General features: G+C 34.8%; 2 protein-coding genes across 5 annotated transcripts; one reads left to right on the plus strand and one right to left on the minus strand.

Moving 5' to 3' along the window:
- The first annotated feature begins 6,080 nt into the window (after positions 1-6,080).
- Positions 6,081-11,320, plus strand: LOC123720344 (protein TRC8 homolog). Its single transcript, XM_045676907.1, has 2 exons — positions 6,081-6,496; positions 9,209-11,320. Exons 1-2 carry the CDS (start codon positions 6,250-6,252, stop codon positions 10,975-10,977), a joined length of 2,016 nt encoding a protein of 671 aa, XP_045532863.1. The 5' UTR covers positions 6,081-6,249; the 3' UTR covers positions 10,978-11,320.
- A 116-nt stretch (positions 11,321-11,436) lies between these two features.
- On the minus strand, positions 11,437-23,579 carry LOC123720562 (F-box/LRR-repeat protein 2). Of its 4 annotated transcripts, none has more exons than XM_045677227.1 (12): positions 23,540-23,579; positions 23,120-23,300; positions 18,191-18,359; positions 17,920-18,075; positions 17,496-17,645; positions 16,855-17,015; positions 16,012-16,117; positions 15,307-15,508; positions 14,104-14,271; positions 13,520-13,574; positions 13,187-13,335; positions 11,437-11,589 (listed from the first exon to the last, which is right to left on the minus strand). In XM_045677227.1, the coding sequence occupies exons 2-12, from the start codon at positions 23,207-23,209 to the stop codon at positions 11,454-11,456; spliced, it is 1,542 nt and encodes a 513-aa protein (XP_045533183.1). In that variant the 5' UTR covers positions 23,210-23,300; positions 23,540-23,579; the 3' UTR covers positions 11,437-11,453. The 4 variants fall into 4 exon arrangements, with proteins under 4 accessions (XP_045533183.1, XP_045533184.1, XP_045533181.1 ...); XM_045677228.1 differs by lacking the exon at positions 23,540-23,579 and adding an exon at positions 19,207-19,324 and having other exon boundaries at positions 23,120-23,372; XM_045677225.1 differs by lacking the exon at positions 23,540-23,579 and having other exon boundaries at positions 23,120-23,373.
- Between the last annotated feature and the right edge of the window lie 1,498 nt (positions 23,580-25,077).

The following is a 25,077-nucleotide window of genomic DNA, read 5'->3' on the forward strand; positions in this document are numbered from 1 at the left end:
CATTTCAGTGCTTCATTGCTGCTTCAATATGTAAATCTTCAGGTTATTCAGTTGATTAAAAACGTATTTTGTCATTATCCTAAGTATGGCTTCTTATAAAAAATTATAATATTATAAAAAATATAATAATTTATATTTTTTATATATATATAGTCTAGCCATAAATACGGAAACAATGTAAAAAAATGTTTTCTATTGCAACATGCAACATAACATTTATATATATAAAACAATTTTAAATATAAGAAGCTTCGATTCGAAGTGGTCTCTATTGGCAATGCAGTCCTTTAAACGTTGAGGCCAGATATCAATAGAAGCACGCACTCACACGCATTGGAAAATCCTTCACTGCCAATCGTACGAGTTGCGTTAGGGAAGGGACTCCAAATTATCACGGCTTTTAGAGCAAGCCGTACTGTCTAACACTGACCATAAATCATAATCCAGCGGATTAAGATCGGGACTAGACGACGGCCAGTCTTTAGCTCTGATGAAGTTTTATGTATATTTATGACCCGGCGCCGAGTCTTGCTGGAAGGACCATTCTTGCTTATTGAAATGGTGTTGTTAAGGGGCTTCACTACCTTTTCAAGAATGGTATCTTGATACACTTGTGTCGATGTTTTGATACCTTTTTCATAAAAGTATGGCTCAGCCACTCTTTCATAGCTAATAAATCGGAACTTCAGTGATGGTTTGGTGGGGTATTTTAGCCCACGTTGCACTCTGTCGACTAATTAGACTTTTTTAGAGCTTTGAGCATAAATACGGTCATATTGTTAAAATGTTGCTCAATTGTAAAAAAAATCACATCCGTAAACAACATTTTTACGTACCGCTTCAGTAGTTGTTTCGATTTTACCATCCTAATCATTTTTAAATTATCAGTAAAGAAATGACCAGTACGTCTCATATAGGCTACAAGTCCCAAGTCATCTTTTAATATATGCGACATGGTTATAGGTGCTATCTTCATCTCCTGAGATAGTTTTTTTTTCTTTCGGACAGGATTTCTTCGAATTCTTTCCCTTACTGCTTTGACCACGCTTTTCGTACGAACACTACGCGGACCGCCTGATCTTTTTCTGTCACAAACAGAGGAGGTCTCGTTGTACCTATTAATAGCCCGGTACACAAATATTTTACTAACACCAAGCGTATGGAGAGTTTTAAAAATGGCATTTGGCTACCTACTCTGTGTAATGCAATCACAGCGATTCGGTTCTCTTTATCACCCCACTCCACTTTAATTTCGCAAAATATTGTACAATGTATTTGCGCCAAAACTCAATAAACAATCGTATAAAAACAACAGTATTCATGGACAGACTAAGCATTTAAATATAAACTATATGCCTTATTAAAAAAAAAATATAAATCTATGAAAAATACCTACTCTTAAAATAGGATAGCATAAATAAATTTAATAAACCATCTTCATGACAATAATAAATATACAAAGACACTATGAAAAATGCAAAACGTAAACCAAAAAGCACAAGGAGCACAAGCATAAGGAGGACCACAGACAAAACTGAGATCAGGTTCAGGATGAAGCAAATCTCGTCTAGTAGTGATTTGTTATTTTGTGATGTATAAAATAAAGTAAGACTGTTGTAGATAGCACTTTTCAGAGAACAATCGACTGTTTGAGCCAATTTGTCTGCATAACTTATAAGCTGTTGGTAAATATTAGGGTCAAAATACAATGTATCCACCTGTGTTTGCCCGCGGGCAAGTGAATAAAACCAGGTATCTTTTTATTCATTCGTTAGAGGGGATTGATGTTTATGTTCACGGTTCAAAAGATGTTATGTTGAAATTAATTTGTCGTTTTGTTATGAATAAATCTGTGGCGTTCACGAAATTAAACGGTTGGCTACTAAGCCCTTTTCATCAAGGGCTTCATTGGTGAAATGGAAAACACCTACGCTCTTGCAAAATATATTTTTACCGTCATAAAAGTACTATGGAGGTTTACAATTTGTGTAGGAATTAATTAACTCGTAGACGGTTACCTAGTATAGGAAGTATTTGTTTGGAACTTATGTAATGCAAAAATCATGTACGAAATTAAAATAATAATAAGTAATTCGATAATCCCTATAATTTATGATTATTTTTCCAAAGATTTAGCAATCAGATAATATGGAAATGCTCGCTCCTGTGCTTTTTTTCGTACTTATATATCTTACTTATCCCAAGTATACTGTAAGGAATGTGACCTAGCTTCATAAGTCAACAAGAATTTAAGGAGCTTATGCACTCGAGGTCGACTTGCATTCTTAAGTAATTAAAAGGAATCCTTGTTATGGTCTAGATAATTTAAGTACTTCCGGAAGACAGTTTTAAATAGGAGCTACGGCTCGTTTTGGACATAAACCTAAATAAGAAGAAAAATGTAAGTAAAACGGATCCGCTGGTCTTTAATACCTAAATATGTTATTAGAAGTTATTGTTTTTATAACACGATACAATCACTTCAATTGTTCGCGAAAAACAACAGCATGTTATCGAATTGAAGAAATACTAAAATTTCCAAACTAAACAAACTCCAATTGATACTCTTTGCGTTATTAATGAATATAAATCAAATTGTCCGTAGGTGCTGAAGGTATCTTACCGTTTCTCGATTTAAACGAAGGGTGCGTGTAACAATACAAAAATTCATTCCCATAGAAAACAATAACTAACCGTTGTAAAGTGATACTGCTCAATCGGAAATGTAAATAACAGATAACGTGTAATTCAATATATTGCGGATTCATCACTTAACTGTACGATTCCTCACGATTGATTCACATTTAATTTTTGGAGGGAAGACGCGTGCCAGCCACGCGTTGACGGATTGCCGACATGTTATCTTTTTTTAAAGCGGGATTAGCGTCACGTGGTCTTAGCGTTTAATCTGTGGTTAATTATAATTTTTACCGTTTTATTATCTTTTAAGTAGAGATGCCATGATGAAAGTTGTGACGTAAAATTATACGGTTCCTTGTATGTAATGAGGTGCGTATTAGGTGTAGGCAGTTAATAAAAAGGGAGAGTTTGGGTCCAGAATTTGCTGTCCATGTTAGAAACATGAAAAGAAAACATAAGTATTTTTAAACCGTGTCTTAAAGAAAATGGTGGAGTTGCTCACACATTAGCAATTTGATATAGATTTTGCAGCAGATTTTTTTTTATAAAATATAAACTTTATAAACAGGTAGAAAAAATAGATACACCTTACCTATGAATAAGAAATTAACTGTTACAGCCAATAATCTCCATCAAAATAACATTATGTTAAATACCTACTTTTGTAAGTTTATAAAGCAGCAATTTCCTTGAAATAAACACAGCTTTCAAAGCTCGCTCTCAGAAGCTATCACAATATCAATGCTTTTAATTTAGCGGCGAAGCCCCAGAGGAAACCTTTGAAGTTACTAATCGATTTCTAGAGCTTTTTGACGAACTTTGTTGCATAAAGCTACCAACGCTTTTTATTTATCATTACAGTATAAGAATTACGTAGGAAGCTTGGATGGGAAGTATTTATACTTACTGACTTGTTATAAGTATACAGTTGATAATAGTGACTATCAGTACATTTTGTAATCTTCTTATCGCTGACAAAGACTTAGCTTTTCTATCTTATAGCTTATATCATGCGATGCAGTATATTTTAAAGCCACTAATTTCCTTAAGCCGGACTACGTTGTACATAAAATAAAATCATTAATTCATTAATGTCGCGCGTCACGCGAGATACGCCCCGGCTCACATTACATCGCTAATATTATTATTTATAATATTCGTGGGCGAGCCGGGGCGCAATTGCTTGCGAGACCCGTTAATTCATTTTTTTTTAAATGAAATTGGGGGCAAACTGGAGGCTCACCTGATGTTAAGTGATATCGCCACCCATGGACACTCTCAATGCCAGAGTTTGCCTCCAATACATATTTAATAGTTTTGTCGCAGAACCGTTCCAGAAACGGTCTCTGCTTTGTTAACATGTCCTGTAGGTCTTTTCGGTCTACTGTCATTTGTTGCTCTTGATCATACCTGGACGGTGCCAATACGTTGTGTTGTGTTGTTACATGTTTTACGGTTTGTTGACCATAGGTACATCTTGGAGTTGTTTTTAAACCTATAAAGGTAATGTCCATACTCTGTAAGAATTTGCGCCATCTGGTGTGTGAAACGCTTCCCTTCGCTCAGGTTTTGTTCTTAGTTTTTCAGCCAAATCCTTTGCTAGTGTCTTGTACCCTTACCTTTACCCAGAAGAGCCGTATATAAGTTCCGCTTTTGCGGCACTCCTATACGTTTCGGTCGATCTCGGCTATCTATGGATCGAGAGATTCGTCCTTTCACGATTGCATATAATGCTGAACTACAGTTACCATACATTTTTGCGTCGCACTCATTCCTATTTACGTGGTTAGTCGCGCTTCGCAGCGCCGTCAATTTGACTTGAAAAGCATTGCAATGGGGTGACAGTTTCATATTCAAGATCTGTATTTACGTTGCATCTAGTGTTAATTGATTCATGTATCTGTTTGATTACATACAACTTAAAAGTATGGTGGACGTCACCCACCCTGCCTCAGTCCACATTTCATCTTATACAAAACTAATAAGTCGCTGCCGCAAACTATTGACCTGACATTGGTACTAATATTTAAGGATATTTTTGATATAATGCAGTCGATATGTATGCCTGCAAATTTGAGATGCTCCATGCTGATGACTTACCGCTACACATAGCTTTTAAGATGAAGCGTAAATTTGTGCTCACGGTCAATTTGTACGTCAATACTTCCCGTATTCCTAGTAAAATAGTAAAATAGTAAAATATTTCTTTAAGGCATTCTACCTTGATTTTTATACATATTATAATTAATGTTGAGTATTTCGGATTCCCGTAGACTCAGTTGCAGCAAGTAGCAAAGTATTAAGTACATACTTTTCCCAACATTATCACACAGTGATATTAAAATATGCAATAATTATAGACTCTTTATTAATATAAGCCTCTTAATTACTTCAATAATTGACTTATAAATAATAATGTTAACATTCAAATTTACTTCTATTTGATCTATTGATCCCATAGTGTTAATTACAGGGTTACCAGTAGCGTCAATCTATATTACAGCACCATTTCTTTAAAATAATACATAATCCAAAATTCACACCAAAGACAAAAATTAAATTTTATTATTCTCTAAATCTTAAATTAATGTTAATAATAAGCTAAAACTTGACTGTTTGGATGTATATAGCACACACATTTTGTATCCTTTTATAAGATCTGACAGCTCTGATTAATTGCCCTGCTAGTACCATGAATATACGTGAGATGGCGTTTAAAATACATTTTGTTTTCTTTTCATTTATTTTTCTCATATCATATCCCAACGGTCATGTTTTCCAAATTTATTTAAGAATAAGAACATTAATTAATAGTTATAAAATTGATGTAGTTATACGGAAATCATAAGCCAATAAGTAATTATCAGAAGCATGACGTATTTATTTGAAACTGGCATAAAGTCAAAACTATTGCCATAATATTTTTAAAAAAGCATGACGTACTTATTTTTTACTAATGCCAACTTAGCAGTTGCGTAGATGCACTTTTTATAACCGTTAAAAATGATTAAAAGAGTAATTTGACTCTTAGTAGATTATAGTAAATACAGTTATAGTATATATAATAGTGAAACAGATATTGATTAGTTTTTTTTTAATAATTTAAATTATGATTAAGGAGCTGGCATTGAACATTTCTCTTTTATTATTGTCCCTTGACAACTGTGTTCGAGTCGCTACTGTAATGTTGTTTCATAGGCAACACATATCATATTTAAAAAATACGGAACAGACAGGGACGCACAGAAATATTTTCTAATTTTAAGGTAAAGGTATTGTTGAAGTCACTCTAAAAGAATGAAGACTTACGTCTAATATGTCATTGTAAGACAGCCAAATAAAATATATACTCCCATTATTGACAGTTGGCAACACTGATGAATTATTATTTTTGACATTAATGACAGTAATCTGTGATTTTTTACAACTAGTAACCAAATTTTGAAACGTCTGATTTTTGTGTAGTAAAAATTTCAGTCATATATATTATTTTAAAAACACGTAATCCCAAAATAGAATAGAAAAATATCGCACAAATAAGTTTGTGTCATAGCGGCCGTTTTACGGCGATTGGTAAATTAGGGGTAAATTTTTTTACATAAATGAATAATGTCGTTGCGGTCGAAGGCCCTAGCGCTGGTGGAAGTGTTGCTACGGGTACCGCCGCTGTTTGTTGTCGATGAGTTCCTCAAGATCAGTTTGGGCCTGCCCGTGTCCACCGGCGAAGAAGTGTCCGTCCTTTCCAACGTCACCGACGACCACGTCGATATTTCGGATGCAGAGGCTATCTATTACGACGCCAATTTCTACAACGCGTTTTTCTTCATATTTCTCAAATTTCTCGTCTGCTGTTTAGGTGAGTCTTTCGCAAGTACTGCAATAGCTCGAAATGTTTCGCAATTGCGATCTTTAGTACTAAATACTTAGCAACCTCAAAGTCGAAGTTATTTAGAATAACATCTCTTTTAGTTCATTATCATCTAATTAAAGAATAAGTAAATATTATTTGTGAAATAAAATGAAAGGTAGTTACATTCCTTTGTTTCTCTGTGAGTGCTTAATCACTTTTAATTAAAAGCTATGTAGATCAAAAACTCTATTTAGACATTTTCATAAATATAATTATTTTGGTCTTTTAAAAGTGTTGTTAGGCCAAACTTTATTTAACATCAGTATAGGTAGGATGACAATATCTTATAATATTTGTAAATCATGTGAAGCAAATCTTTATATTGTTAAAAATGGCAATAATTATCAGGTAAATTTAGGTCAGCCTATTATTTTTGACTCATTGTTTTCTTTAGTTCTAACCAAGTTGAAATGATACCTCTTTTTAGAGTCAAGTATGGGGAATAAAGTCATTATTGCTATGCTATATAGCATTTAAATAGAGTTTTTCATGAATATTTGCTGGCTTATTTAATAATAAGCTCTAATACTATAAGGTTCAACTGTTTAAAGATTTTAGCTTCGGATTGCATCTATATGTTTGATATTTTTTCTCTTTATAGGCAAGAATTTGAATTCTGTTTAAGATATGCCTGTTTCATTTTATTGTTTATCTACCAGATATTTCTAAAAAATTTGTTCTTAGAACGAAAAATCCATTGATCCACAGCCAAGAGACCGACCACCTGTGGTGGCTGGCTTTAGCTATTAGGCCTACATTTCTCCTTCATTAGTAGTTGTAATAGGTGTGTTTACCTTTATTTCATTATAGACAAAGTTGTGTATTAAATTTTTATAAATAAAAACTTTAATAATCTAATATTATCCAGTAGTACAGAATGGTTCGATTTTTTTAGTTTGACTAAGTATGATTTTTAACAGCTCTAATTTATACTGTCTTTATTTCATATGAAATAACTTTACAATGTCATAAAAACCAGTTTAGTTTTTGCAAGAAACAGTTACAAATACCAATTTTTATTCAAACATCTGTGTATATTTATTCACTAACACTTCCAAACTATGGAAATATTACTTATTAAAAAAAGACTTGTATCCAATAAATTTAAAGATTTTTGGTGTAATTTTTCTACAAATATTCGAGACCAAAATGTGTGTATACATATATATGTAACAACTTATTATTTTAAACTAGTTCTTAAGACATTGTAAAAAGTCTGTTAATTTAACTCCCTGCGAATGGTCAATCTGTAGTGATAAAATGGAAAGACTAACTGGTAAATGTGAATGTAGTTTGATGAAGTATTTGAAGTCAATGACTTCTTGAGTATACCAAAACTTTACCTACATTTTTTGTACATCATGAAATTAAACGCGTTTTTCAAATAATTGGTTCGGCGTTCGTGACCTACTCGACTAAGGTCAATGAAATCAAGTATGTATTAAGTAAGTAACACCTAGGGCAGTTTTAATTTCGTATACATAGTTGCGTATTTAATTTTATTATAAATAATAATACCGATAAAAATCTATAAAATTCACAGTCATGATGACATTCTCATAATCACGTCACATCTAACAAACTGATTATGTCTTAAACAAACCTACCTTCATAAACAGGAAGGACGTATTAACTTCGAATTAAATTACAAATGCGAGAACTAAGTAATGATGTAACGGGATATCTACGCTTATATATCTTCGTGGATTTCATTATACGAAATTATAGAATTATTACTTCTTGAAATTTTGTACAGAATACAGATGCGGACTCGCGAAAGGACATAACATCAATGTTAATTATTCCAATAATAAAGAAAGAAATTGGCAAACTCTTGTCTCAATTTCCTCTACTTTCACAAGTTTAACAACTATGTGCAAAAAATTTAAAACAAATAATGATATAAGTTGGCCTTATCGGTAATAATATCTCTTCGACGACCCATGCCAGGAGGGGAATTGAAATAGGTAGATATTTAAAAAGATTTATACATTGTTTACAAGATCATTTGTTGGTTAATAAAATATATTAATTCCGCTATGACCTTTAAGTATGGACTGCGTAATGTTTGTATTGTTAGATTTCATTGTAAATTCATAAATTATAAAATTAATTAGCGTATTCAAGGTAAGTTTATAAGGATATATGGCATGTAAAGATAAAAGAATGTTTTAGACAATAATTAGTGATTGAAATTATATTTTATGTAATTCGTTGCTATTATTTTGCTAGTATGTGAGTTTAAGGCAAACATCTTGAACAAATGTCCTTGCTTGCGCAGAAGCGATTTTTAGGTATCACTGGGAGGGGGTTAAAAGAGGGGTGCGCCGAGTGGCAGTGCGCGGCGGGGGAAGAGTGACGCGTCGATCGCGTGATTGGTGTCCCGCGCTGTGTACGATGCGCAAACTTTCCCCCACGCCCTTGTTTAATGCTCTAGAAGTTTGCCGGTATCTGTACTGAAACTAACCTTAGTTAGGTTACTGCCTTATTAAATAATCAAGAGTGGTGCCTACCTATATTCTATATTACAATTAAAAATACAAACATTACAGTTACTAATTTTCTTTCGTAATAACTTAAATTGTTACAATCCTCGACTTCTTATAATTAAGGATTCCTAAATATCAACGGTAAATCAAATTTTCTCTTTTTTTCCAGGATGTATGTCAGCCCTCTGCATTTTCGTGTTGTGCACGAAACACCTGATTATTGTGTACCTCTACTTGATGTCCCTCGGTATTGTCTTCATCTCCTACTGGACTAATGTATCTGCTATCAAGCAAATCCAGGCACTGACGTTATCTGCGGTATCCACTCAACCCTCTGCGAGTATTCTAGAAGATATTCTCAACCTAAACCTCAAGAACCTACTTGACCTCGATGGCCCAGGTATCCTGGTCATACAAAACTTCGCGATACAGTTCACCCTATCAGTTATCTTCAGAAATGTTCACCTTGGACCGCGCCATCAGACAGTCCAGAAGTTATTACCGATCACGTTTATGGCACCATCATTTTTGGCAATGCTCCCAGTACCTCCTCATCTTTTACATCATTCACCAGTGTTCTCAGCGCTTTTACCTTTGTGTCTAGTCAAATATGTCCTTTGGTCTTCAGCTTATGACGTCATACAAGTGATTTACGCTGGGTATCAACATGGGAGGCTATTTGTAAGCAACTTCGGGCTCTCTGCTCTTGTGGAAACTGAATGGATTCGTTTAAATATACCTTGTGTACTGAGAGTGTTTTGGGTGCTAAGAGTTGCGGAACATGCCATGTTACTTCTCATGGAAAACTACGATGAAGACAGCGATGAAGGATTAAAAGTCTCCACATTACTAGCGGTCCAGTCTGTCGCGTCGATGGCTAAATCTTTGCTAGTAACAGGATGTGAGACTATCACCGCCGTTCTCGGCATGACCTCCGTTATCTCCTTCTTCTGTCATTATATCGGGAGCTTCTTCCAGTGGATCCTGCTGACAGATGAAGAAGAAGACAAGAGTATAGGAACTGTGTCTGCTATACTTTTCTATATACTCGCCTTGCAGACTGGTTTGACAACTTTGAATCCCGAGAAGCGATTCGTAAGATTATGCCGAAATTTCTGTTTGCTGTTCACGGCCCTGTTACACTTCTTGCACAATATTGTTAACCCTATGTTAATGTCGCTAAGCGCTTCGCACAATCCTAGCACCCACCGGCACGTGAGAGCATTAGGCGTTTGCGCCTTTCTAATAACGTTCCCGATTTCATTACTAGTATATCTATGGTCACAGCACACGATTTCTACCTGGCTTTTGGCTGTCAGCGCTTTTAGCATCGAAGTTATCGTGAAAGTAATTGTTAGCCTCATGATATACTCACTATTTTTAATAGACGCATACAGAAGCACATTCTGGGAACAGTTGGACGATTATGTTTATTACATACGTGCGTTCGGGAATACAATAGAGTTTTGCTTTGGAATCTTCCTGTTCTTTAACGGCGCTTGGATTCTGCTGTTCGAATCTGGAGGAGCGATTCGAGCGGTCATGATGTGTATTCACGCCTATTTCAATATTTGGTGTGAAGCGCGCGCCGGTTGGTCGGTGTTTATGAAACGACGTACGGCAGTTAATAAGATAAACTCGCTAAGAGAGGCTTCAGTGCAGCAGCTCGATCGCTTGGACGATGTGTGTGCCATCTGCTACCAAGAGATGCACTCAGCCAAAATAACGCGTTGCAACCACTTCTTCCACGGAGTTTGCCTAAGAAAATGGCTCTATGTGCAGGACCGTTGTCCGCTTTGCCATGACATTCTTTATAAGATAGACAACGATCCGACCAAGGACAACAATTCAGAGGCTAGCAATGAAGATAACAGCAATCAAAACATTATCTTGGACGACGAAGATCCAGATCTCTTGCTTGGTGAAGGTGTAAGATGACTGACCGATGAAGACTTACTCAATTTAGAATAATTTAAACATAGTTTAATCGTGTTTTTCAGTGGTATTTTTGTATATTTTATCAGGTGCAACTGTGATTAAAAATTTGTCTTTGTGATGGATGATGTGTGATTAGGTGTAAGTCTCGGACGCTTGTGGCGATTTTCTATTGTTGTCTAAAATCTGCGAAAATTGCTAGTGCAAACAAAAATATTGATGTCTATAATATACGGAGCTATTTGTAAATAGTTTTAGAAATAGCTTTTAATATACAGAGTCTAATTGATAGCAAAATATAAAAATAGTAATTTTCTCACTAAAATGTAAATAAACTATAATTTAGTAGTAACGAGAAGTTTTATTATATATATTATATTGTTTTTGTTGCGTCAAAACAGAAATTAAGAGGGTTTGCAAGTGAAACAAATTTACAATATAAGCCCTAAGAGTAAACACAACTAAAGTAGTAAATATTTTTAATTAAATATAAGATCTTTATAATTAGACAAGAGGTAATAATTGGAAACACGGCAGTTAGTAGACGTCCGAACGACTGTGGTACGATCCGCGCGCTCGAAGTTTGCTTTCACGATCTCGTAGTAGCGGCCATCACTGAAATAAAAAATATTTTAGATTGTAGGACACAACGGTTATCTGTAGAAAAGTGAAACCCTTTATTCTAAAGTGCGCTCCTATTGGTCAAGGAGTTGTATGGCAACCGCTTAAGCATACATTGCCGCGTTATTTACCAGTCTGTTATCTAAAATACCTAGGTTTTCTATAAAAATTAACATTCTAGTCCGGAAAGAGAATCAGGATGGCGGTTATTGCGAAAATTTTCTTATTTACTACGCATCATTTCTTTTATATAAAAAGTATATACATACTTTAAATGTTTCATATTTACTATCGAGATAATTAAAGTATTATCTTTTATGAAGTAGTGTACCTACTGTGTAATACTTATTAAAATATATGTTATTCGAAATGGCCACCTTTGGCTTTTATACAGTTTCGTTACTGTTTCCACGGGAAATTTCGCCACCAAAGATCGCCGTGTCGCTTGGAGCAGGCCATGTCCACTAAAGCGGACCATAATTTGAAGTCTAAAGGGTTGAAGGCCAGTCTTCAGCTTTTATAAAGTCCAATACGTTGGTTTCAAGCCAGGCTCGAGTAGTTCGGGTCTTGTGACCAAGTGCAGATTCCTGCTGGAAAGTCCACGTATTTTCTTTAAGTGTATTACTGAGAGGTTTCATAACATGATCTTGATACACTTTGGGTGAAGTTTTCACTTCTCATTCACGTAAATGAAGTTTTGTGACTTTAAGACACGCCACACCAAGCCATCACTGACACAGGATGATGGCCACGTTGTACCTTTCCGACTTGAACAGCTTCTTTAGAACTATGATCGTACACTTTATCATTTTGCTTATTAATGTTTTTCAATCGTGAATCGTTTTTTTTATCGGTAAAGAGGATATTTCTGTGCTTTTCACATACGTATCGCGATAGAAGCCGTATTGATCCATCCACTCTCTTTAATTGTAATTAAAGAGGCATTAACAGCCTTTGTAGTTATAACAGCACGCGGCCACCCTGATCTTTTCTGGTCTTCGATAGACAACGTGTCTGGAATATGACCGACGGCTCTTTACCCACTGTTATGCAAGGCGCTGTAATCCTATTTTCTTTAACAACCCATTTGATATTGTAATTTGATAATAAACAAAAGCAAAATCGTAAAAGTTATTAATACGTGTTCCAAATTCAAAATATAAAAAAAATTTAAAAAGTTTTTATGCAACAGTATTTTTGGCCTGACTTGTTATGTATATAATATAATCACGTATATTTTGTCAACATAACAAAAGTATGTACGTAAGTAAGTTTTGATTAGGTTCGCAATACCTTTTAGGTATTGCGATCAAAATCTTAAGACTGCTTTCTTACCGCACGGATTTTATCTGTTTTTTATGTAAAAGAAATAGACATTCTAACTTGTCTAATGAGCTTTTCTTTTTCGAATAGAAGTCTTGCAATAAACTTTACCAAATCAATAGAAAGGGAGAATAGTGCTATTAGGCTTCAGAGGCTTTAACGCAAAGTAGAAATGCAGTTTCGTTTCGCATACTTTACGGACGTAATTTCTATATGAGTTATCTTTAAATTAAGAATATCCTGAAATGTATATTCAGTAACGTCATACCTTAACACGAGACTCTTGAGTTTAAGACATTTCACACGCAAAACATCGATTGCCTTCTGACTCTTGTCACTAAAACGTAGGTTTTCAGGATCCCAGCGCAGTTCCAGACGCTCTAAGTTCGGGCAGCTATTGGCAATGCCGTCCATTAACTAAATTAAAAAAGTATTCATTAAATGCATTTTTTAAGGAATTGATGAATTCTTGATGAAATATATCATTTAAAAAATGTATCTGTAAGTGAAATTTTTCGTAGGTTTTATCCATAAAATAATATTTCGTTAATCTTCTAAACTTGAATAAATAAAGTAATGATAAATGACAATTATGCCTCACCTGGTCCACGTGAATGTTGACGCCGAGTCTCTCCTGTGTACCCATTATTAGTATCCTGAAATGTATTTTAAAATGCGTAAGTAATGAAGGTATAAACAGAAAGTCATTTGTTATTCCATCCTAAGGTAAATACTAAATCACTGCGTGTTTTATGGAAGATAGACTTTCAACTCGCGGTTTTAATTATCTGCCATTTGATACTTCCAACGTACCTACGACTAAAGTTAAGAATGGCAATCGAAACAGCGCTAGGTATGTCAACTCTAATACATTTGAAACTGACACTCAAAATCGACGTAGTGACACGTAAGAGGCTCATTACCAATTTAAAGCCTAAGGACTGGTCTATAATGCTACTGGATATACATTTTGAATTGATTTATAAATTAGTAAAAAATCCAAGATAAATTATGTATTTCGTAGTTATTGATTTTAACATACATAATGTTATTTTAAAATGGGACTATAAATTGTGGTCGAATTGATGAAATCGTTAGGGAATTGATGAACTATTTAAGATTCTTTTGCACCATATCGTCTGAGTGCCGTGTTAGCAAGACGAGGTGACTTTAACGCATATTTACTTAGCATTAGTAAGAAGCTGAAGAACACTCTGCCACAGCTGATCAGTGATATGGGGCATCCCACTTAGCACCAGACCCGACAGTTGTGCCCCAACACGAGACAGGAAGCGATGCAACGCGTCATCCGACAAGTTGTCAGACGAGTCCACGTCCAGGGCTAAAAGACTCCTGGAAAAGATTGAGATTTTATTTTAGCATCAACAAATATAATTAAAAAATATACAGTATTTACAATATTCTAAACCTACATAGTATAGTAATAATGAAAATATATAATTAATAAATACACAATATAAAAGTTTGGTTCCTGTGACAATGTGACTTTAACGCTAGCAGCATTTCCGCGCTGTATTGCGATACTTATTCGTTGAGCGAAGAAAACACCACCTCTAGGGTCACTGGTATTTTATACCAGGCGCTAACTTAAATCTTTAATAGCGCCTGTGCACGGGAACCCCATGACCCAAGAGAATGACTTCTCCAATGGGAACCAAATCGAAATTGGAGGCAGGACTCTTATATTTGAGCCGTTTAATATATTCCGCGTGTTCTGAGGCTACAACAGTTTTTTGCTTGTCCCAGGGAAGTCAGACACCTTAGTGTGTCCACACAAGAAGCATCCCATACCAAAGCCGATCCCTCCCTCCAAGGGATCAACGACAGGAAGTGGTACATTCAGATTGATTAATTATAAAAAACCGCACAATCTGCCATATAAAAATAGGCATGCAAATGTCAATTCGCAATACAAAGAACAGTTAAGTTATTTATAATTGTCGTAAAAACCCACGATCTAAATTCTCTCCCACACTATAAAAGCACATTGGCTTTCATTTAATCACTTTCCCCTTGAAAGCATTATACTGCAAAGATCTATATTTTAACTTCTGAGCAGGTAAGTATTTCAATAATTTCAGTTTTTTATAACTTTCGTTGTATCAAAGTTTATATTTATTTTAGCACTTAATTGTAAAAAAATGAAGAAGTTACTAAAGGCGGTAGGTACTATTCCATTTTTATAATGTATTTTCTACTATATAATTAGAAAAAACTCCTCTATGTATAAAAATATATTGAAATAATTCAATCTAACTTGATCTAACTACATCCTAAACTTTCGGTCGTATGTTTTAGTAGTAGTAGAGTGTCGGTTCAGGCGCGAAATGTAAAGATTAGTTATTTATTATGCTCTGGGTACATTACCTTGTAGTACCAGCTTCCAACCAAGCCTTTAACACGGTGTCATTGAACCCATTGATTTGACCTGCACTTAGGAATCTAAGGTTCGGTATCCTGCTAAGCATGTCGATTAAACATTCAGTAGACAAATCCGTAGCTGTCACATCCAACTCCTGGATTGAAGACTTTTCCCACTCCACCTGCATCACGTAATCTGATTGAAGACCTGGAATAATATTCACTCCAATAAGTTCTGCATAACTGTAATAAGCTTACAGGTTTGAACATGTTCCACGATATATTTTACAAAATCGGGAGTTACTTATTTATCTTTAAAGTAATCAACGATGTAATGTTGAATCAATGCAACATTACTTATGTGAGCAAACCAATATAGACGCCATTAAGAATTTAGACAATCTTGATAAAATCTATGGCATCGTTTCTCAATCATTTTTAAGTCGCAAACCACGAAAAAGCCAAAATATTAAGAAAAGCAGTCTTGCGACCCCGTCACTGTAAAACTAAAATTTAGTTTTATAACACTACACTATAATTATTCATTCCTTTAATAAACCAATCTCTTGTACCTGAATAAAGTTTGTATTTATTATTTTTCAACAGAATTCGACCATCTTAAACAAACTCAACCCCCGCTTGAGAAACGATGCTCTAAGGCTTAGGTCTATGGAATAATGATAAGCATTTAGGTTTAATAAGATTACATACTGCATCCATTCATAAGTAGGCAGGTGAGTCTTCGCGACCTTTGGAACAGAGTCTTCATAGTGGAACCCGTTACCTTATTGCAGTAATTCACTGCTAGACATTCTAACTGAAAAAATAAAATCATAGATTTGAGTTCGTCTACATTATTCGTCCTTCATATTTTCAAACATAAAAATATACAAAAGAAGAATATAGGTAATATATTATAATTTAAAGCGGAAATACGTATAAAGCAAGATGTACAGATAAAGGTTGGACTATAATATATGGAAAGTGCCAAAGGAAAAAAGGACGCACTAAAAAGGGGGAATTGAAGAAATAGAAGCGTTAGTAGGAAGCGAATGGAAAAAGACACCCTTAAACACACACACCCATGTACATACACATATACGCATACTTAAGGGGCTACCTAGTGTCACAATCATATTTCTGTCATTATTAAAGTTTTATTATTATTATCCGTGCGCTTTTTCTAGAGCTTCAAATATAGATACTGGCAAACATCTTGAACATGTCATGTCGTGTCATGTCAATGTCCTTGCTGGCGGGCGGTGGTGCGCGGCGGCGGGACAGTGACGTTTCGATCGCGTGATTTGGAAATCAGTTGACGTTTGTGTCCCGCGCTGTATGTATGCGCAAACTTTCGCCCACTCCCTTGTTTTATGCTCAAGAAGTTTGCCGGTATCTGTAATCTTAATTATGCAATATTTCAGAATAACATAACTAGGCAGTTTAAGTACTTTATAGCAGTCATAGTCAGCAAGTCTAACATATATATGTTAAGAAAGTTTAATTAAATTCAATAAATTAGGTGGTACACGCGTAAAGCAATTTAAGATATACCTGGATACAGTTAGAGCTGAAAGCATCAATATGCGAATCGTCCACAAAATTGATCCCATACAAATTAATCACGCGCAGGTTAGGCGTGGCCGACTTGAGTTTGTGTACGTTGATTACTTCGTAGATCTCCTCCTCTTCTTCTTCTACCTTCTCATAGGTGCCTGGAAGAGATTATAAAGAAGAGATAAAAGTAAGTCATGATCAGTCATTCTTAAACATCAGGAGGAAGTTATTTTCGTTAGTTAGAAGGTATAACCAGATTGATGAATAAAATATTTTTTTCTTTAATACTAAAACTTCAATATTACGAGACAAAACATTTTATAGGATAGCAGCGACCCCAGGGGACGCCCAAAAAGGGCTGCTCATGGACACCTTGTAGTTGGTGCGTACTTTTGACGGTCAGCACGTCAGAAGTATACTATTTTTTAATTCGAGGTCTCCCAGGGTAGACTCCCACCGGGAGTCAATCAACAAATCGCTAGTTCACCAAAAATATGTCTTGTTAAGCGGACCGAAGAAGACGCCAATCGATGCGATGCAGATAAAATTTTGAATAATTTCAGTTTTTTTAATAAAATTTAAACATTCAAGTTTTTACGTATCTATTATATGCATATTGTATTCAGTAAAATCTGTACCAATGAGGTGCAATATCTCCAGGCCGTTGATAAAATTGTAAATCTTCCTCATGAAGCCTTCCATGAAGATGACTTCTGACAGACAGATGCAGAGGTAACGCAGCTTCGTAGGAAACGCCTGCATCTCTGAGAAGTCATGGAGTTGCATCGCTGAAAAGAAATTCTACTAGATTTCAAAAGTGTCGATTCATAAGTGAGTCCACAAAATGGCATGTGGAATATCGTGGACGAGAAGCAGCCAAGATAAGAACTATGGTCGATTCTAAGCGATTTAGAAATTGCTGTCTCATTTTCGGTCCAAAAGTATATTTGAAATGTCAAAAAAATATTATTAATATTACTAATTATTTGTCACGTTTTAATTTTGTTTCTTATAAAATAATTACTAGTAACTATCGGTTTTAATAAGTAAACGTTTTCTTACCAGTACTGAAGTCCAGTAACATATGAGTTAGATTGGGGCACTTGGCAGCTAACTCATGGAGTACTGTGTGAGTTATCAGCTCTATTGGCAGTTCGATGTAGCGAAGAGATGGACCGAATCTGATCGAAATCAATGCTAGGAGAGATTCTAGGGAACCTGTAACATACATTTTACACTATACTTTAGGATAACTTATAGCGTGCTGAATTTATGTATCAGTATCTTGATTTGTAAGTAGATTATAGGAGCTTCTTATTTAAATAGACCTTACCAACGTGTAAACCTGAAATCTCGGGTCTCAAACTGACATGGGTCCATAATCGCGTATCATATGCAACCATTCGCCAACGTTTGCACACAGTGGCCATGCGACATATTTCACGATGAGTGAGGTAGCAGAATATGTTCAGTAACACTTTGTCTGGCAGCTTTTCTATAGTCTGGAACAAATATTTTCGAATAAGATATCATCAAGCTATAAGCTTAAGACTGTCGACAAAGTATTTTTTTTACCTATTTTCACAGATCAACCCACTACTGTTGAACATAACAGTCTTAACCAAAAATATATTCTTGTTTATGTTCTCATACAACATACAAATACGTTATATGTTTACTCACGTTTTATAGCATTACAAATAATGTAAAACCTCAAAAAATTGGTGTAGGTTAAAGAAATTCATAAACAGGTCAAGAACACAAACAATATCATCGTTTACCGTATTAGCAAAGGGACTCCTCATTCCACCTTCAGTCAAATATACCTGGCTGGCCTCAAGGGCCAGCTGTCCCCAAACATCAGTTGGTATATCCATAACTACACTTAATCACTACGAATGTAAAAAAAATGCACAATATTACTGTTATCAGGGAGGAACCACGGTCGTATCTAAGAAAAGACGAGTTAATTTTAGAATTAGCTGCTCGGCTCGGTTTGAGTAGGAATCAGTTGGAATACTTTTTAATTTATATAAAACCTATTTTCAAACGGAAATATTTGTAATAAAAGGTAATTTTTTAATTATTATTATTAAATAATAATTGGCAGAGGCGGAATACACGAAGTGCTTTTTAACAATTTAAACTTATTGAAAATGTTTCGTTAAATAATTGCATATTATGTATTTTATATGAAAAAATAGGTGTAATTAAAGTATCTTAATGAAAAAAAGATACTCATGAATTGGAATGATCGAAAATAGAGTAATTTTAGACGCCTACTTAATTTTAAAGAGCAAAATGTATCAAACGCTACATCTATCTTTATGTAAAAAGTGAAAAACCGACTTGGCTCTTTTTCCTCCTAAGCGGTTTAACGGGGTATCCAGTACTCGTATCCTCCATTTTGAAGAAAAGGGGTCGTGCAGGTAGATAAGCCGAAGCATTTGTTATGTGTTAGTAGTTCCTGTGTAAGAAAATATTAGATTAGTTAGTTGTATTCAACTTTTTATTTATTTCTTTATTAGAATTAGTACTATCTAGCTGAAGATGGAGCCACCCTCCAGGTGGTCAGTGTATCAGTGGTCATAAATAGTTTAGTTGTTAGTGTATTCAAACTTTTTCGCAGGTAAAACACACTTTCTCTCTGTGTAGCAGATTCTCTCACTAAAGTTAATTTGTATATATTGGAATCTTCAGTATTTTCACACGATATTCTTTGCTCTCTATAGGAGCCTAAGAGTAGGTGAGTTTCAGAAACGCTTAGCCCCGTTTATTAAAAATGTATTGTATTTTGACATATACGAATGATAGTTTGCGCTAACTACTTTTTTAATCTCACCCAAGTCGAGATTTAGCTCGAACAATCACTCTTGTGTGTCAAATAATGCATTTTGAGCCTTAGTTATTATTATCTGATCAAAGGCCAATTTATAATAATAAATCAATTTCATATCGATTAGAGTAATAGCACTACGTTTGCCAAAACATCACTTAAGATTAAAATCAATTGCTTTGAACATGCAATGACTGTTATTTATATTTTCTGGTGTGTGTGCTTGTAATATAACTGATCAACTGTTTTAGTTATTCTTATTTTTTGTATATTTTAAGGTTATTTATCTTAGGCCTTTTAATGGAAGTTTTGAAAACTAGATAATTGGAAAGGCTTATTGCGGGAACAGCGAAGGCCAGGTCAAGGCAAAACACTGATCGAGTGAAGACCTCATCGCGAGAAATTAAGATTCCCACTAGAACTCTGTCGCGTATTATAAAACAAGACCTGAAGCTCGGTGCTCGTCGACGATATACAGGACATGCCCTAAATCAATCTTTACAATTAAAGATAGTTGATCGATCAAAACGCCTTCTATCGTGATACGTAGTTGAAAAGCACAGAGATATCCTCTTTATCGATGCAAAAATTTTCACGATTGAAGAACACTACAAGAAGCAAAATTATAAAGTGTATGCTCACAGTTCTAAAAAAGCTGCTCACATGGTCGGAAAGGTACAACGAGGTCGGGTCGAGGTCTGTCTTATTTCAGTCTCAAAACTACATTTTTGTGTAAAAGCAGTGAAAACTTCAGCCAAGTTGTATCAAGATACAGTAAGGATCATGTTGTGAATACTTTCAGCAATTCACTTTTAAAAAATATACCTTGGTCTTTCCCTCAGGATTTTGCACCTGGTCACAAGGCACGAACTAGCCAAGCCTAGCTTGAAACCTACGTTCCGGACTTTATAAGAGCTGAAGACTGGCCCTCATCTAGCTCAGACCTCAACCCTTTAGACTTCAAATTATGGTCAGTTTTAGAGGACATGGCCTGCTCTAAAAATCACAGCGACATTGATTCAGAAGATTCAGAAGGCCTGCATAAAAGCCAAAGGTGGCCATTTCGACTAGAACATTGTTTTATTTTTGGCTAAGACTTTAACAAATGTGTAGGTATAAATTTTATTAACATTACATTACTACATAAAAAAATCATTTTTATTTGTAATAGAACGTATGGCTGGACTAGGTATAGTAGTAGAAAAGCCATTTTGCCTCATATTTTGGTAAAAATTATTAATTTCTATAACAATCATATTCATCATCTATATAAAACACTGTTATGTTCATGTGACAAAAATGGTCACCAGACAGACTAAACAAATTGCGGAATTCACTTAAAAAGTAATGAGATGTTTTCGTGAAATATTCGATTGGACGAAGAATGCGAACTAATAAAATGCAAATTGTCACTTGTTTACTGTCATGTACTCAACCAATTTGATGTGATACCAAGTATAATTTAATTTAAATTTAATTTAAATGATAATTCAAGTATTTTTTTAATCACTATGTAATGTTAACGAACAGGTTATAAAATAGAATAAATACTAATAGCATTACACATTTTTAAATTTATTTAATTAAGACCAGTGTTGGCCCGTGTGACTGCATCCCTGAGGTCGTAAGTTCGATCCATGTATAGCAATGAACTTTTTGTCAATGTGCACATATCTGAAGTGAAGGTGAAGAAAACTTTCTATTCCGGGCTTTACCTTTTTTACCAATGGAATTTTAAATTACATGGAATCAACTTGCTCTTACGGTTAAGTAAAATATTGTGAGGCATATCTAAGACCCAAAAATCTAAGCCGTGTGTCAGACAGGTAACCTTCTGATTGAAGGGAAAAATAGAGACAAAATCATTGTAGCGCTACTGTTTTTAACCAATACGTTCATAAATGTTTTTTTTGTGCTATTTCTACAAATAAAGGAATCCCAAATATCCCAGTAATTTTTCCCGTCTGTCATTATGAAACTTTGATGTCACGAGGTATTTCCTGCCTTTATGACTCACATTCTAAAGTCCACAAAAATATACAAGGGCACTTATAGTTCACGTCCAAATTTCATTTAAGAGCGTTATAATAGGAAAAACAAAACAATATCGCTTTTAAAACCACGCTCATCAAACGTCTCTCGTTTTACAGTCTATTTATTTGTGCCCTTTATTCGAATCAAGTGTCGAATCTATGATTAATGCATTCTCTAAAGGAATGCCTGTTTGATGTAAGTAAACACACTGCAACTTGGAACAATAATCGAAGTCTCTAGAACTTAGCATTGAATAAGAATAGTCAATCGTTTAAGACTAGAATTGAATCCGTGTATTAGTGAATCATACATACTCGAAAAAAATGAATTTTAAGACTAATATCAAATGATCAGATGTAATCAGAACATTGAAAGTCCCTCCAGAAACTGGACCAGCAATAGATTTCTGTACTAAAATTGTCTAGAATTTGCGTGATAATTTATATGAAATACGTCAAAATATAATGTGTCTTTTGAACTTATGTCAATATAGCGAGTAGCGGATTAGCCGACCATGACGCCTAGTTAGATTAATTAATTAATTATTATCGGCTAAATTTAACTCTGGCTCTAGTCTCTTGGCTTGGATAAGATGTAGACGCTTGTAATATTGTTAACAAGATATTATAACAACTTGATTCATATCTACATACCGTGTGTCTATTATATGAAAAAATATTATTGCTATCCTGTCCGCAATTATTTTCTATACATTTTTTTTATTTTTGTTTTTCTCGTATATAGCTAAATTGACAGCTATATCCTACCTTATTGAAACTATTATTATATTGCCAGCAATCCACTTTTTTTTAAGTAAGGCTTAAACAAATAAAAAATATATTTTTATTGTTTTGTTGTTGAAGCGATATTTTTTTTTAAAATCTTTTATCCTGACCACTTGATAGGTTTCTATTTACAATGTCACATAGTCTGCACAACCACAATAGCGCAATTTTACATCTTTAAAAAGCATTTCGTATCCAAATATTTCTTATTTATTTTGGCATATAAAACTGGCATATTACATCTTGATGATTGACGTCAGAACAATCTTAGAAAAATATTAATTTCTATTCGCATCTGGTGACACAAATTGTTTGGTTCTTAATCATAGTTATTTATGTTATTATAGATAGAACTGTGTTAGACTGTGTTTTACTTTACTCCGCTTCTTTACTTGGGAGATTGACATCGCCTTACTGGTCCTAGGCAATTAAATATAAATATATATAAGGTATATATTATTAAAGTTTCGTACGCTTTTATAAATATATAATGTTGGCTGGTATAATTAAGTACGTACGTAGTGATACAATTAACCTTCTTTTTGTGAGTGCAAATTCACTAAGCACTTGAACATAACCTTTTATTAATAAATAAATAAAAACTTACCACATGCTTCCGCCGGAAACTGGCACCCGTATCATCTCGAGAGATGATAGCTGCTGCACTGTCGACATTTAATATACCCCAGGAATCCATTTTAAGGCAACTGTCCAAAACGGGCTAAATAACACTTCCGACTTGGCACACAATTTTTTTTACCATAAACACTCGTACCCCAGAACAGCACCTTAAAAATGAAACGTCAACACATTTTGGCGCGAACTCACTAGCTGCCTGTCGCGTCCCTACTATCACTACGCGCGGTAAACGTTTAATTTTCAGTGTAGCAATATGTATACTAAATGATCGTAACTGAGCAAAGTCTGTTCATAAATAAGACAACATAATATTTTCGTATATTGCCAAAAGACTATCTTTCGAACACAGACTAAACTCGGTTAAACCAATTATTCTTCCAAAACTTACCTATTATAATTATCGGCGAGTGGACTAGAATCGTTACATGCGCAGATGCGCTAAAAGCATTAAGAAATTCTACTTAGAAAGACATATAGTGCAATTCGGGGCGTGTTGCTAGTATCTGATATTTAAATTGGCAAGCCAAAATAAGTTCGGCATTTCGTTTCAACTGGGTTGTAGTGTGGTGCCAAGTATTCCCATTGCATTCGTGTCATGCACTGATGCCGATGGACGGGTGAAGATCACTTTTCAAACATTGTAGGTACTATTATTTGACACTAGGACATTTTATGGTATTGTTTAATGAACAAAAAGTTAAAAAATATTTTAACCTCGCAACAATTTCGTTAAAATATTGACGTTAAACTATCCAAACACAACAATTTAAAATTTTAAAAAGCTTTTTAATAACTCTTTATTCCCTCTTGCGCCTATAAAAAACGTTAACATAAAAAAAGTTATAACAGTTGCAAAAATTCAATTCATTGTCTAATTTAATCTAATCCACTTGATTCTTGGCTAAAAAGATTAGATATTTTTTTGTTATAATAAGAAAAGATAATGCATTCACAGAGATTGCTTGCAGAGTTGCTTTAATTTATAAACAGGCGCTGTAAACATTTATACAAGTTTATAAAAACTATAATTTGAATTAAACAATTCTTGGGACGCTAAATAAAATAATTTACAACAGTTGAGTCACCAGACCTATTGCCAGACGGATTCGTATGGAAATGTTCACGTGACCAAGTGTGGCAAATAACAATATAACTCCCATTATTTTATATGATTACGACACGCCTGTTTTTGGTGTCTTGATTGTCTAAGACCTAACAAAACAAAATTTGAATTTGCAGCCGACATCAAAGAACTAAAGCAGAAAACCCCATGTAAAAAATAATTGTGACCGTGACAGACTTAAATCACACTCATGTGCTGCTTGGTTGTCACACACTCATATCACTCATGTCAAAGTGGTCACATAATAATGACAAGAAGTCAGAAGAACTTTCTTACGCTGGCCATAGACGGATCGCATGTTGCAGCCGAGACCGACTGCTCTAAGCAGTCGCCGCACGGCGATCTGCGGCCGGTTTCCATACTAAACGCATATCCGCAATACACGGACCGCTCGAGCAGTTCCTGAGCAGTCGGAGCAGTCGCTCTGCGGTCAAGTTTCGCCGTGCGGTCGACTGCTTAGGGCATGCATACATGGACCGCTACAAGCGGTTGTTGCCGACCGCGCGCCACTCCCCCACTTGTAAATGAACTCGTATCAGTATTATTTTGCGATCGAACACAACTGCTCCAACCAGTTGTAGTCGACTGCATTATGCGGTCGTCTTGCAGCCGTGTACGACTTCAACGCGACGGCTCTACAGCAGTCGGTTGAAAAAAGTTGGTTGAATCAACAAAAGTTGATTTAAATCATACTCTATTTCAATTAAGCATAAGACAAAACTAAATCTAAAAACATTATAGGATACTTTTTACGATATTATAATGTTACGGAGACGGGTCGAATACAATGTTACTAGATTTTT

Source organism: Pieris brassicae, chromosome 2 (genome assembly GCF_905147105.1).
Source record: "Pieris brassicae chromosome 2, ilPieBrab1.1, whole genome shotgun sequence".
In the NCBI taxonomy this organism is placed as follows: Eukaryota; Metazoa; Arthropoda; class Insecta; order Lepidoptera; family Pieridae; genus Pieris; species Pieris brassicae.

Bases quoted from the DNA above. Each gene is read 5' to 3' on its own strand.
- LOC123720344 (XM_045676907.1), top strand. From the start codon at position 6,250: ATGTCGTTGCGGTCGAAGGCCCTAGCGCTGGTGGAAGTGTTGCTACGG. The intron at 6,497-9,208 runs GTGAGTCTTTCG...CTTTTTTTCCAG, and splicing joins ATTTCTCGTCTGCTGTTTAG to GATGTATGTCAGCCCTCTGC.
- LOC123720562 (XM_045677224.1), bottom strand. From the start codon at position 18,734: ATGGATATACCAACTGATGTTTGGGGACAGCTGGCCCTTGAGGCCAGC. The intron at 18,360-18,638 runs GTAAACGATGAT...TATTTGTTCCAG, and splicing joins GGAGTCCCTTTGCTAATACG to ACTATAGAAAAGCTGCCAGA. The intron at 17,646-17,919 runs GTAAGAAAACGT...ATTTCTTTTCAG, and splicing joins GTTACTGGACTTCAGTACTG to CGATGCAACTCCATGACTTC.